General features: G+C 48.1%; 1 protein-coding gene across 1 annotated transcript in view; it reads right to left on the bottom strand.

The window, feature by feature from the left end:
- The window catches only part of LOC122554034 (polypeptide N-acetylgalactosaminyltransferase 16-like), a 106,296-nt gene that overhangs the window by 47,043 nt on the left and 43,750 nt on the right, over positions 1–15,503 (bottom strand). Inside the window, exons 4-6 of the mRNA XM_043698521.1 lie at positions 10,461–10,526; positions 7,622–7,743; positions 2,408–2,495 (exon numbers count right to left, since the gene is read on the bottom strand). Of these exons, the coding sequence (XP_043554456.1) occupies positions 2,408–2,495; positions 7,622–7,743; positions 10,461–10,526 (276 nt within the window). The remainder of the gene's footprint in view (positions 1–2,407; positions 2,496–7,621; positions 7,744–10,460; positions 10,527–15,503) is intronic.

Here is a 15,503-nt window from a genome sequence, read left to right as displayed (position 1 = left end):
TCCTGCTAAGATTTGCTTTCCCAAAATGCAGCACCTCGCATTTATCTGAATTAAACTCCATCTACCAATTCTCAGCCCATTGGCCCATCTGGTTCAGATCCTGTTGTAATCTGAGGTAACCCTCTTCGCTGTCCACGACACCTCCAATTTTGGTGTCATCTGCAAACTTACTAACTATACCTCTTGGAAGAACGTAGGGTGCATTGCGAGGCTAGACGAGGGTTCAGGGCTGGAGGGGGTGACAGAGTGAGGGCAAGCAGCAGCTGAGAGACAGAGAAGGCGATGTCCACAGAGACTTGCAGAGCAATCCGAGCAGTTTGACAACACCAGCCCGACCCAGCCCCAAAGTCACCCAGAGGGAACTCGACCTGGGTTGGTTTCTTATTACCTCAGGGCAAGATGGGCTGGGGCATCTGGTGCCAGTTGTAAGACCCACTGACAAAAATTAAGCTAGAACTCCCTGAGAGATAAACCAGGTACCAGGGATAGGTAATTAATTGAGACCGCCCTGCTATAGGAAAGGATGTTGTGAAACTTGAATGGATTCAGAGAAGATTTACAAGGATGTTGCCAGGGTTGGAGGGTTTGAGCTATAGGGAGAGGCTGAACAGGCTGGGGCTGTTTTCCCTGGAGGCTGAGGGGTGACCTTATAGAAGTTTATAAAATCATGAGGGGCATGGACAGGGTGAATAGACAAAGTCTTTTCCCTGGGGTTGGGGCATCCAGAACTAGAGGGCATGGGTTTAGGGTGAGAGGGGAAAGATATAAAAGAGACCTAAGGGGCAACTTTTTCACGCAGAGGGTGGTACGTGTATAGAATGAGCTGCCAGAGGAAGTGGTGGAGGCTGGTACAATTGCAACATTTAAAAGGCATCTGGATGAGTATATGAATAGGAAGGGTTTGGAGGGATATGGGCCGGGTGCTGACAAATGGGACTAGATTGGTTTGGGATATCTGGTCGGCATGGATGAGTTGGACCGAAGGGTCTGTTTCCATGCTGCACATCTCTATGACTCTATAACTGATTCCACTTTGCGATGATGATGTGGAAAACTCATTTTCCTCACTCTAACTATTCATCGATATCACCATCTCTTCACGACTGGGGCTATGAAGAAAACCCCACAAGACCTGTCCTACTCTCAGGCTCCATACTCCAGAGAGTGAGTTACCTTGCAGTGCTCTCCACTCACCCTCCCACCGCTCATCTCCTCCTACCATCTCTCATGGTGATTGTTGATTGGCTTTTCCTCCATTTGTAACTCGCCAGGCTAGTGCTCCAAGCTTTCAATAAGTTCAATAGTGTTGGAGGATCTCTGGCAGAAGCCTTCAGGACAAAGCTCAAGATTGTGTGGCTTCCTGACTTCACTTCAAAGAGAACCAGGAATTTAGGAGGTTCACCCTCAGGGAACATTGAGGGATTTTCATTGAGTCTCGAGGGATTTGGAGTGAAGGTTATGTATCGCTCTCCCTGGAAACTCACAGCCTCTACCATCTGGAAGAGTAAGGACAGCAGATAAATGGGAATACCATAAACCACACCCCTCCCCAAGCCACTCACCACCCTGACTTGGATATATATCTCCATTCCTTCAGTGTCGCTGGGTCAAATTCCTGGAATTCCCTCCCCCAGGGCATTGTGGGTCAACCCACAGCAGGTGGACTGCGTCGTTTCAAGAAGGCTGCTCACCCCCACCTTCTCAAGGGGGCACCTAGGGACGGGCAATAAATGCTAGACCCAGCCAGTGATGCCCACACATCACGAATGAATCAAAGAAAAATGGATTGGAAAACAGATCAAGCATAATCTAAATACAAGACAGAGCACCCCATGACAGGTGCTATACAAATGCAGGGCATCCGTTTTGGAACCAACATACCGAGACTCAATTCCCTCAACTTCCGCACCCAAAGAGATCTGAACGTACTGAGGAGTGGAGCAGGATTAATGGGCCAAATGGCCTACTCCCATTATTAGTTTCTGCACATCCTTACCTGGGAAGTCATGCTTTGGGATAAAGAGCACAATGGGATGGTAAGCCAAAATGGACAATTTCTGTTTCTATTAAATCCAATCCATAACAACCACTGGGAAGATCATTTTAATGGAACAGCCCGACCGGAGATTGAGGATTGACTTTACACAGAGGTTAAAATCTGCCTGGAAGTAAACAGGCACCTGATTCATAGCGGCAAAGTCTCAATTTGCCCCAGTTTCTAAACGTGTGCTCATCCTTGAGACAACAGCAATGGCTGCTGTCACGGTCTACAATATGACCACAACATTGGCGAGCCAGTCACAATGCCTCGCCTCGTGTCAGCCCGGGCCTGGTCTTCTCTGCCATGGGGTTCCTGACGAGATTTCCAAGACATAGTGATGATAGTCAGAGGCTCCTGTGTACCTACCTCCTCTCAGATCCGCAGACGCTGCCAGGTAAGCAAAGTTGTCCAGGCTTATGACATCGATGATGGGACTCGCTACACGAGTGTAATCCTAGGGGTAAGAGGTGGGAAAGACAAGACGGCTACAGTCAACAGTGGTACAACAGGGAGAAGGGAACTAATTACAGGAAGCCTCCAACACAAGAAAACATTCACATTGGTAGAACACGGCACGGGGGCACAGTGGTTAGCACTGCTGCCTCACAGTGCCAGAGACCTGGGTTCAATTCCCACCTCAGGCAACTGTCTGTGAGGAGTTTGCACATTCTCTATGTGGGTTCCCTCCAGGTGCTCTGGTTTCCTCCCACAGTCCAAAAAAATGTGCAGGTTAGGCGAGTTGGCCATGCTAAATTGCCCGTAGTGAAAGGGGAATTGGTCTGGGTAGGTTGCTCTTCGGAGGGTCAGTATGGACTTGTTGGGCCGAAGGGCCTGTTTCCATACTGTGGGTAACCTAATCTAAGAAACACTTCATCATTTCCCTGTGATGGTTCAAAGTAATGGATTCATGTTTGAAGTGGGGTTTTTTTTTAGATTTGGCCAATCAGAACGCTGCAAGATCCCAGAGGCAACAAACAGGATGAGAGATCCTGTCTTGTGTAAATCATGATGAACAAGAGGATTGGAAACCTGCCAATCCTCAGCTTCACCAAACGGCCAAGTCCCTTTATTTGAAAAGGGAAGGAAACCAAAATAAAAGGCAGCTACTGCCCAGTGAGTTTAACGCCTGTTATTCGGAAAAATGTTAGAGTCTATTGTAAAGCAAGTAATAGCAGAGTATTTGGAACTACATTATATGATCAAGCAGAGTCAGCATAGCTTCATGAAGGGGAAATCATGCCTGACACATTTTTCTGAATTCTTTGAGGACATAACAAGTTAGATAACGGGGAAGCAGTGGAGGTAATATATTTGGATTTTTACAGGCATTTGACAGGGTACCACACCTTCGGCTACTTAATAATAGCCCATGGTGTTGGGAGTAGCATATCAGCGTGGATAGGGGACTGGCGATAACACAGAGTTGAGATAAGGGGGTATTTTCAGGATAGCAACCTGCAAGTAGGGATCATAATTATTAACAATGTATGTAAATGACTTGGATGAGGAAAGAGAATGTATTACAGCCAAGTATGGCCAAAATAAATGGGAAGGCAAGGGGTAATGTTGACTAGTCTTACCTGGGGAAAATCTTGAACAGATGGAGCATTACATGAGGAATTTGAAATTATGTATAGTGGCAGGAGCAGAATATTATTTAAATACAGAGAGCTCTAGGGGGCGGCACGGTGGCTCAGTGGTTAGCACTGCTGCCTCACAGCACCAGGGACCCAGATTCGATTCCCACCTCGGGCAACTGTCTGTGTGGAGTTTGCACATTCTCCCCGTGTCTGCGTGGGTTTCCTCCGGGTGCTCCAGTTTCCCTCCCACAGTCCAAACATGCGGAGGTTAGGTGAATTGGCCACGCTAAATTGCCCCTAGTGAAAGGTGCATTAGTCAGGGGTAAATGTTGGCTGGGGGAAGTGGGTCTGGGTGGGTTGCTCTTCAGAGGGTCAATGTGGACATGTTGGGCCGAAGGGCCTGTTTCCATTCTAATCTAATCTAATAAACAGAGAGCTTTGATGTGAAGGGCAGTGCTTGTCACTGGCCACTCGGGTGTTTTCCTATCTTCCTGGTGGTGGAAATTGAATAAAGATTCGTGCACTTTGTGTCTTTCACTGTGTCTCACACCTGCACACACACACTGTGGGTGCTGGGGAAAAAAATAAGCACTACCGCACTTAGGTGGTAGTGTGGGGGTTAAATTAAAAAAGAAAGAAAAAAGAAAAAAAATAAACAGAGAACTATAGAACAAAGGGATTTGGGAGCCCTCATAGATGTATCACAAAAAGCATGCACCCAAGTTCTGCTGGTAATGGAGAAGACAAATTAAATGTTGGTCTCTATTTCAAAGGGAATGAATTATAAAATTACGAGGTTTTGCTAACAGGTACTAGTCAGACCCTAGCTGGAACACTGAACAATTTTGGGCACCTTATCGAAGGAAAAGTAGACTGACGTTGGAGGCAGTCCAGAGATGGTCCACTCAGGGAGGACAGGGTGAGTAGTTTGGACCTGTACTCTCTGGAGTTCAGAACAATGAGAGGCTACTTTATCGAAACACGCAAGATTCTGACAGGACTTGACAAGGAAGGTGTGGAAGGTCAGTTTCCCATTGTGGGAGAGTCTAGGAGCAGCCAGCACCATCTCAGAATAAGGGGTCGCCCATTTAAGACAGAGATGAGGAGGAATTTGTTCTCCCAGAGGACGGTGAATCATATTTCTTTACCGCAGAAGGCTGTTGAGGCTGGGTCATTGAGTATATTCCAGACTGAGTTAGACAGATTTTTTTAAACGGTCAGGGGGTTGTGGGCAAAACGCAGGAAAATGGGCATGAGGATTATGATCTCATTGAATGATGGAGTAGACTCAATGGCCTTACTCTGCTCCTATGGTCTGATGTAACTGATCACATGACTGACATCAGTAAGAGAGAAGTAGACTTCACCAGTTTTCTCATTTCCCCTCCCCCCACCTCACCCCAGCTCCAACCTTCCAGCTCAGCACCATCCCTATGACCTGTCCTACCTGCCTATCTTCCTTTCTACCTATCCACTCCACCCTCCTCTCTGACCTATCACCTCCATCCCAACCCCCATTCTCCCACTGTACTCTTTTCTACCTTCCCCCACCCTCCCACTCTGCAGGCACCCTGCCTCTATTCCTGATGAAGGGCTTTTGCCTGAAACGTCGGTTTTCCTGCTCCTCGGATGCTGCCTGACCTACTGTACTTTTCCAGCACCACTCTAATCTACACTCTGGTTTCCAGCATCTGCAGTCCTCACTTTTGCCATCAGTCTAGGCTGAGCGTGAGAGGAGAGAGGTCTTAGACACTACACTGCAGAGTTGTATTTGATAACCTACCACGTAGAGATGTGAGTAAAGGAGAATGACAGTACATAAGGATTTGAAGACCCTTACATGGACTTGAGGACCAAACAGTCTCTGGGACAGTGTTATTAGATTACATTACATTACAGTGTGGAAACAGGCCCTTTGGCCCAACAAGTCCACACCGCCCCGCCGAAGCGCAACCCACCCATACCCCTACATTTACCCCTTACCTAACACTACGGGCAATTTAGCAGACACGGGGAGAACGTGCAAACTCCACACAGTCAGTCGCCTGAGGCGGGAATTGAACCCGGGTCTCTGGCGCTGTGAGGCAGCAGTGCTAACCACTGTGCCACCGTGCCGCCCACAGACACCCATAGCCAGAGATACTCCAGACTGGGCCCTCAGTGGGCAAGTAGCAGAATGGTCTTAAAATGGCAGCATGAAGGAGAAATGTCATCCAGAAAGGGAGCAGCATTTATTGTTCTTCCTGAAAGAGTGCCAAGGTATCTGGTGCAAACACCTGACAGAGCCCATTCCCTGAGTACAGTATTGTTATTTGCTGCAGCACCTACCATGAGTTAAAGGGTCCCCTATGGCAGAAACTTAAATGTCTAATCCAGGTGGACTCCCCAGTGCAATGCTCAGGCACCATCTCAGCTGCCACCTTTCAGGAGTCTGTCTGGTGCGGTTGCAGTAACTATTCCAGGACTCGTGTCTGAAGTGGGGTGGGGGCAAGGGGATATCTCCCCCCACCATCTCCCGTGACCAGCCAATGTTTATCCCTCGATCAACATCACAAGAACAGAGGATCACGTTGCTGCTTGTGGGATCTTGCTGAGCACGGACTGGCTGCCTATGTTTCATCATTGACGACGCTCTTGAAAGCACCCTCATTGGCTGCAGAGGACTCGGCGGCATCCCGCGTTCGTGGGAGGTGCTATGCAAATGCAGCTCTTTCTCCGCCTCAACTCGGAACGGCCTGAGCACCAACTCCGAAGAGTGGAGGGACAGAAAGAGAGTGCTGCGGCGGGAAGGAGAGGGAGCAGAGAGAGAAAAACATTCGATACAATCAGGAAATATTTCTGCTCTGGAGTGCCTTAATGATCACCACGATCGAGAGACACCTTTGCTGAGCGATACGTGCCTCATTCCTCACTGTCTTCATCAGACCAGCCCAGAATGGTGACACCCATTCCACAGAGCCTGTCCTGACAGTCAGCTGGATTGCTACTCCTTTGTAGCAACCAGGAGGGTGCTCTCTTACTGGGCCTCCGCAACATCCCACTGAGTGGACGAAGGTTCCCTCAGGAAACAGGCAAAACTCTGGGAGACAGATCAATGCCAGCCTCCAAAATCCACTATACCATCTGAGAAGGACGAGGGCAGCAGATCCATGGGAACACCACCCCCTCCCCCCCCCTTGCAAGTTCCCCTCCATCCTGACTTGGAAATCTACCACCAGTCCTTCAGTGTTGCTGTGTCAAAATACTGGACATCCTTCCCTGAAGGCATTGGGGTCAGACACTCAGGACAGTAGAAGTTCAAGGCTGACAGCTCACCCCCACTTTCTCAGGGGCACTTATGCTTGACCATAGGGAACAAGAAACCATGAGGAGCAGGTCATTCAGCCCCTTTGGGTCTACTCCACCATTCTATGGCATCACAGCTGATTCGACGCTCCTCATGCCCACTTTCCTCCTGTATTCCGAGATTCCCGAACAGACCAATAATCTATCCACCTCACCTCTTACCTCTCTATCTTAGCTTGAGAATGGTTTATCCCCAGCACTGAGGGCCCTCACTTTAACAAAACCACATTTACATAGAATCCCGACAGTGAGGAAACAGGCCCTTCGGCCCCACATGTCCACACCAACCCTCTGAGAGTAACCCACCCAGATCCATTCCCCTACACTATTATTCTACATTTACCCTTGACTAATGCACCTCGCCTACCCGTTCCTGAACACTATGGGCAATTTAGCATGGCCAATTCACCTAACCTGCACGACTTTGAATTGTGGGAGGAAACCACAGCACCCAGAGGAAACTCATGGGGAGAATGTGCAAACTCCACACAGACAGTCACCCGTGAATGGAATCGAACCCAGGACCCTGGCGCTGTGAGGCAGCAGTGCTAACCACTGAGCCAACGTGTCGCCCCCGTCAGCGCCATACCCTCTCTCTCCCTGACCCTGAACCGCCGATGCCATTTGAATACAAGAAGGACTTCCAGGGACTCACCTCTTTCACTCTTTGTAAGAGGGGTTGCAGCCAGTCCGTGTTCACCTCACAATGACTGTCGAGGAAGGTCAGGACCTCTGCAGTCGAGGCATCTGCTCCCTTCACCCGAGACCGGATCAGCCCTGCCAACAGAGAGACAACCTTTCACCCTGAAACAGCCAAAGCACCTGCCTTTAAGGCACTTCGCATGAGGTTAGGAGATACCAGAGCAGGTAAGGGGGAAGGTTGGTCCAAGAGGTAGGGTTTATGGATTGCCTTAAAGCAGGAGAGAAATGGGGAAGTAGAGACATCTACGTCTACAGATTAGGACCTTGGTACCTGAAGACACACTCACCAATGGTGACATGATTCAAAGACCAAAGAACATCATAGCCCATGAACAGGCCCTTCGGCCCTCCAAGCCTGTGCCATTCCGTATCCTCGATCTAAATCTGTCATCCATTTTCCAAGGATCTGTCTCCCTCTGCCCCCTGCCCATTCATGCATCTGTCTAGATACATCTTAAATGATGCTATCATTCCCGCCCCCTACCACCTCCATTGGCAACGTGTTCCAGGCACCCACCACCCTCTGCAGGAAGAACGTTCCACGCATATCTCCCTTAAACCTTTCCCCTCTCATCTTGAACTTGTGACCCCTGGGGGAAAAAGCTTCAAATCATGGATTAAAATTCAAAAGAGTCCAGAATCAGAGGAATACAGGAATGTTAGAGGTTAAAGGTCAGTTAGACAGTCCTGGCATTATACGTTCAGTTTTATTCTCATTGGCACATCTCAAAAGTTAGAACCATAGATACGATACAGTGCAGCAGGGGATCATTCAGCCCATCCAACGCAAAGGCACCCAGTCACTGTTTCTAATCCCATCTCCACGGATCTGCAGCTTACAGCACTTAAGATGCAGAGGCAGGGACTTTTTCAAAGGGTTCGGGGTCTCTGTCTCTACCACTGATTCAGTCATGAATTCCAGACACCCACTAACTGATTCCCCGTCTCTGCTTCTCCACAGACCCAGCCAAGTGCTCATTCCTTAACTGCCACAGAATCATCACGTATCCCCTGTGGTCTCAGCAGGAAAGAGAGGGCTGACAGTATGGAGGGACTCGCAGACCTTAAACCGTTGAGTGGGTTGCATCAATCCACCAGTAATTCAGCCTTGCCCCCCCCCCCCTTGCCCCCTCCTTGCCCCCCTGCCCCTCCTTGACCCTCCTTCCCCCCCTTGCCCTCCTTGCTCCTCCTTCTCCCCCGCCCCCCTCCTTGCCCCCGGGCCCAGGGACCAACCTGTACAATTGGAGCAACGTCCTTTTGGAGCTACACAGCTGGGGGCCTACAGGTTTGGTCCTTCACTATGGCAGTTATCCCTATCCTTGGGCACGTTGGTTGCGCTCTGATAGGAGGAAGGACCCCAGGGAATGCCATCCAGACCAGTTTCTACAGAAACCACTGAGCTCTTGGTGTTCGGTCCCAGAGAACAATCAGCAAGGCAGCGGCAATCAGGAATGGCGATACGTTTCAATCCCAAGGACAGGAACACAGGAGGGTAGAGGTCATGCCGCAGCTACACCAAGCCTTGGTTGGATCATACCTGGGGTGCGTGCAGTGGATTAGGAAATGCTGGCTTTAGACAGAGTGCGCTGTCAATTCACCAGAATGGTCCCTGGACAGTAAGGATCAGTTCCAAACTGAGATTACACAAACCACCAGAAAGTTAATTTGACTGAAGTTTACAAGATACTTGGGGCAACAAGAGAGAAGCTATCCTCCCGGTGAGAGGGACTAGGAAAGGGAGAATAGTCAAAAAATTACAGCGCGGTTTGTTCTAAGGGATGACAATTGGAAACGCCTCAAAACCCAAAGGGAAGAAATTCAGAGCCCTCTTCGGCAAGGGCTTATTGATGCTAGATCAATTACTAATTTTAAATCTGAGATTGATAGATTTCGGCTAACTACAGGTATTAAGAGATCTGCAGCAAAGTTGGATGCATGGACTTAAAGATTGATGGGCAGAATGGCCTCCTCCTTTGTCTCATGGGGTCTAAGTAGAGTTTTGTAAACTGCAACTTCGACCTATTTACGATTAGATTGGATTCGATTCCCTACAGTGTGGAAACAAGCCCTTCGGCCCAACCAGTCCACACCGACCCTCTGAAGAGTAACCCACCCAGACCCATTTACCTCTGACTAATGCACCTAATACTATGGGCAATTTAGCATGGCCATTTCACCGAACCTGCACATCTTTGAACTGTGGGAGGAAACCGGAGCACCCGGAGGAAACCCACGCAGACACAGGGAGGATGTGCAAACTCCACACAGACAGTCACCCAGTGCTGGAATCGAACCTGGGACCGTGAGGCAACAGTGCTAACCACTAAGCCACCGTGCCGCCCCAACTTCTCCCTACTTTAGTTAACTTACCAATGTCCTTCGCAACTTTCACTCCCAGCTGCGTACACTACTTACTGTGTCAACTAACTTGGTTTCTCCAATGGGATGCTCTTTGGAGAGTCCGTATGGACTACATGGCATGGTGGGCCTTTTTTCCACACCTGTAAAGGTTCTATGATTTCTCTTTAATATAATAAAGCGTAAGGCCACTGTGCACGTCTCTGGGGACTAGTCATAAACTGTCAGTTTGCGAATGTACCATCTTCTCTGCACTGTCTGTCCCAGTAAGGTTACCTCCAATGCATGTCCTCTCTTGGTTCAGATGTGACAGTGCGGACACAGACTCGGAAGATTCAAAGGGGACTGTGTTCAGAACATCTGACTTTGCGACAGATAAAGCTACATTCCTGTTCACCGAATGTCACAATCGGGGAAACAATATCCCGACTTACCTTCCCTCTTCATATTTCTCAAGCACTTCACTTTGGGGATGTTCATTAGGAGTTCACAGTCCTCGGCTGAAAGGGAAGGGAAGCCTGGTTAATGTGTGACCGGCAGTCTCAGAAACATGCATATGCCTGTCGAGGGTTGTTTTTATTCAACACTGGGGGTCATTTACTGCCACCGTAGGTTCAGGCAGATAGCTTGGGAGTCCTTTGAGCACAGGGCAAGGCCGTTTGTCCTGGAGTGTTAATGCCAGCTCTCTATCCCCAGCACCGTCCCTGCAAGTTTCCTCAACTGACCCGTCCAACCCCTTTTCAAAATCAATCTACTCTATCCCCTCCCTCACTTTGCCCAAGTCCTTCCCAGTCACTGGGTAAAACTATTCTTTCTCACAGCTTCCCTCCCCACCTCATTCACACCCCCTCTTCCCCAGCAACATCTTTCATTCAAAATCTGAAATGTGTGCCTCCTCGTTCTTGTCCTGTCACAGAGACTGACAATGGTGCACTCAGAACAACCCAGCTCTCAATGCCAGCAAAACTAAGGAACTCATTATTGACTTCCAGCAGGATGTTACTCATGCACAGAGGTGGAACTAGTGGAGGGTGTCAAGCTCCTGGGAGTGGTCATCCACAACAAGCTTTCTTGGACTCTTCATGTGGACGCATTGGTTACAAAGGCCCAACAACGTCTCTTCTTCCCCAGGCAGCTGAGGAAATTTGGCATGACAGCGAAGATCCTTGCCAACCTTTATAGGTGCGCCATCGAGAGCATTCTGTTTGGATGTATCACTACCTGACTGTACCATTCAAGATCGGAGACGGTTACAGAGAGTGGGTGAACTCGGCCCGGACAGTCACAAAGGCCAACCTCCCATCTATAGAATCCATCTACCAGGCCCGCTGTCAAGGAAAGGCCGCCAGCATTCTCAAAGATCCATCTCACCCTGGCAATGTTTTTCTACAACCTCTACCATCGGGGAGAAGGTACAGAAGCCTGAACACACGCACCAGCCGGTTTCAAAACAGTTTCTCCCCTACTGTTGTTAGAATACTGAATGGACCCACAAACTCTTAACATTCGCCTATATCTGTGTTTTTGTTTTTGCTGCTGTTTACCTATTATTTACTATCTATACTACTTAACTATGTGACCTGCCAGTATTGCTGGCAAGACAAAGCTTTTCACTGTGCCTCGGTACATTGACAATAAGTTCAATTCAATTCAATTCAATAATTTCCAGAGTTATTGAGCACGGATACAGACCTTTCAATCCAATTCATCCATGCCGACCAGATATCCTAACCTAATCAAGTCCCATTTGCCAGCAGTTGGCCCATATCCCTCTAAACCCTTCCAATTCATATACCCATCCAGATGCCTTTTAAACTCTGCAATTGTACCAGCCTCCAACACTTTCTCTGGCAACTCATTCCATACACACACCACCCTCTGCATGAAAACATTGCCCCTCAGGTCCATTTTAGATCTTTTCCCTCTCACCTTAAACCTTAACCTTGTAGATTTGGACTCCCCTAAACTGGGGAAACGACCTTGGTTATTCACTGTATTTCTGTCCCAAGGAGAAAGTGAGGACTGCAGATGCTGGAGATCAGAGTCGAGAGTGTGTTCCTGATGAAGGACTTATGCCTGAAACGTCGATTCTCCTGCTCCTCGGATGCTGCCTGACCTGCTGTGCTTTTCCAGCAGCACACTCTCGGCTTATTTCTGTCCCTCATGATTTTGTAAACCTTTATAAGGTCACCCCTCGCCCACCGATGCTCCAGGGAAAAATGTCCCAGACTGTCCAGCCTCTCCTCATAACTCAAATCCTCCGATCTTGCAAAACTTGCATTTGTATAGCACCTTTAGATGTGGACCAAGGTGTTTCTCGAACAGAGGTTAATAGCAAGCCATATTAGGATATATTTGAGCAACTCAATGGTTCAGGAAGTGTTGCAAGAATTACCATAAATGGGGAAAGTGAGGCCGAAGTTTAGGGAGGGGTTTAATTGCACCTAAAGGCAAGGATACCAATGGCGCTGTGATGAAAATAGGCTTGATGAAGTAGCCAGATTGAGTCAAGTACGAGGAACCAAGGGGACTGTAGGGCCTGAAGAGATTACACAGTAAGGGAGGACTGAAGCCACTGAGAGACCTTGAAATTAAGGATTAGTGTTTATCATGGCAGTGGTAAAACATGGACGATCTACTTTTGATACCCAGGTCTTTCACGAACCACACGGTTTTAGAAAGGGGTGGCACTGACTTGAAACTGAGCACATTGAAGACCTGAGCACAGGTTGAGCCGAGCTCCAGGAAGCCAGTGTGGAATAATCAAAATCATCTGATCTGAAATTCACTTCTTCCCAAAAGGGACTGAAACAAATTGAGTATGAAGAAACTCAGCAGCTCGTGTTGTTACTTTACACCTGTATGACATGTTTCACATTATGGAGATAAAAGACAGCTTGGGGAAACAATGAGCCTAGACACAAATGAGCTGTGCTTCAAGTCACTGTTTTGGCACAGCATTGAAGATGGATTTGTAACAATGGAACTCTGTTTCTCTACTCCTGCTCAGGAAAGGTAGGACAACTGCTGACAGCACAGTTGGGCAAGCATTTCAACTTTAAGGTATCTGCAAAACTCATGGCTGCTGCTGACCCAGGGCAACACAAACCAACCACGGTCTCAGCTTAACATCTTACACCGCCAGAACACCTTAAGGACTTTAAATTGCATTGTATTTTGTCTTTCCTTTGGTATCAGACACAAGCCCTTTTTCAACTTTGTACTTATGTGCGCCAGGTATGTGTATTATTTTCCTCAGTGTTAGTAAGTAATAAAATTGCTCTTTCTTTCATTCAAGTAAACCTTGCAATTAGCTCATTAATTGTTTCTGGTGAACGAGCGAACTCCATTTTTCATTGGAGTGAGACATAGATGCATTTTACAAAATCTTGTGCAGCCAATGAAGGAGATGACAAAGAGGGGAACAGATTCACTGATGGTATGTGGGTAGGACACGGTGCAAGTTTGGACATGGGCTTGGGCAGTGTCACATTTAGAGAGGCTAGGAGGTGGTTCAAACTTGGAAAGTGCTGGAGAAACCCAGCAGCGTCTGTGGAGAGAGAACATTTCAAGTCCAGACTTCTTCAGAACAAGAAGATGCAAGAAACTTTTTTCTGCTTTTGACTGAGGTAGAATAGGAGGAAGAGGGACTGGTGGTGTAGATGACAAAGCAGCAGTGCAGAAGGCAAAAAGGGGTTGCTAATGGTGGTGAAAGAGAGAGAGAGAGAGAGGGAGAGAGAGATGTAAAACGAATGCAAATTAAAGTTGTGAAAGGGAGCGACTGGGTTCTCTCTACTAAGTGTACAGTAAGTGGGCGGCCAGTGGCTCAGTGGTTAGCACTGCTGTCTCACAACACCAGGATCCTAGGTTTGATTCCAGCCTCGGGTGACTGTCTGTGTGGAGTTTGCACGTTCTCCCCGTGTCTGTGTGGGTTTCCTCCGGGTGCTCTGGTTTCCTCCCACAGTCCAAAGATGTGCAGGTCAGGTGAATTGGCCATGTTAAATTGCCCAAAATGATAGGTCTGAGTGGATTGCTCTTCGGAGGGTCGGTGTGGACTTGTTGGGCCGAAGAGCCTGTTCCCATACTGTAGGGAATCTAATCTAAGCCAGACTGTGGGGTGGCATGGTGTCATGCAGAAGAGAGTGTAAGAAAGCTGAAGAAGAGACGGTCAATTTCTGAAGTTATTACATTCCATATTGAGACCTCGAGTCTGTAAAGACCCTAACCAGAAAATAAGACGTTTCCCTCGCGCTTGAATTATGCTTCATTGGAATGTTACTGAACAGAGATGTTCACATGAGAGCAAGGTGGTTTATTGAAATGGAAAGCCACTGGGAGGTCAGGGTCATTCCTACGGAGGGAATGGAAGTGGTCTGCAGTCTGCCTTTGGTCCTCTACAGGAAACCACAATGCTCGCAGCCAATCCAATGCTTGGAGTCTTTCAAATGAGTCAAATCTAGAGGTCACATGGGGACTGCTGAGGGCTTCAGCAAGAGTTCCCAGCCTTGGGCAACAGTCTATGTGAAGTTTGCACATTCTCCCTGTGTCTGCGTGGGTTTCCTCCGGGTTTCCTCCCACAATCCAAGGTTGTGCAGGTCAAGGTGAATTGGCCGTGCTAAATTGCCCATAGCGTTCAGGGATGTATAGGTTAGGGACATTAGTCAGGGGTAAATGTAAAGTAGTAAGGTAGGGGAATGGGTCTGGCTGGGTTACTCTTCAGAGGGTCGGTGTGGACTTGTTGGGCCGAATGGCCAGTTTCCACACTGTAAGGATTATATGATTCTATGAGATGAGCAGCTGAGCATGATGTGGCAACGTTGTAGAGCTGAAAACAATGATGCAAATGTTGAGTTCGGACCCTGTCATGGAGTCAGTATGGTAGAGCTGGAAAACACACAAAATGGTTTGATGGTAGATGGGCAGTAGTTCGTATACAACAGATATACCATCCTCTATGACATAATCCTAAAGGATGGTCAATCGTGGTTAACAAAAGTAGTTAAATATTTGCATTTCATTAGAGCAAGTCATGATTTGGTGATGCTTCGGACATCACCTGATGAAGGAGCGTCGCTCCGAAAGCTAGTGTGCTTCCAATTAAACCTGTAACCTGGGGGATCCAAGATGGCGGCGACCCAGCAAGACTGAGTCTATAGTGCTCCTCCCAAGACTTGGGTACAGTGGATCACCCACCCCCTACCACGCTCACCAAATCATTTATAATAGTTGTGTAATTTAATTAGTTGTGTAATATTACATTTAAACAATTTAATCCTAAGTAAAAATGACTAAAGGGAAGGGAGCCCGCAGCTCTCAGCAAGCAGGAACCCCTCCCCCACCCTCTCCAGCTGCAGCAGAGGCGTCCACAGCCGCCCCAGGGGACTTACCTACAGTAACAGGCCTTGCAGAAATGATCTCCAAGCTGGACGCGAAGATCGATGCCTTTATTGCAGAATCCAAAAATCGTTGGGAGTCGC

Source organism: Chiloscyllium plagiosum, chromosome 10 (genome assembly GCF_004010195.1).
Source record: "Chiloscyllium plagiosum isolate BGI_BamShark_2017 chromosome 10, ASM401019v2, whole genome shotgun sequence".
NCBI classification, from domain to species: domain Eukaryota; kingdom Metazoa; phylum Chordata; class Chondrichthyes; order Orectolobiformes; family Hemiscylliidae; genus Chiloscyllium; species Chiloscyllium plagiosum.
The sequence above is the reverse complement of the archived record's forward strand: the minus strand, read 5'-3'. Positions and strand labels throughout refer to the sequence as shown.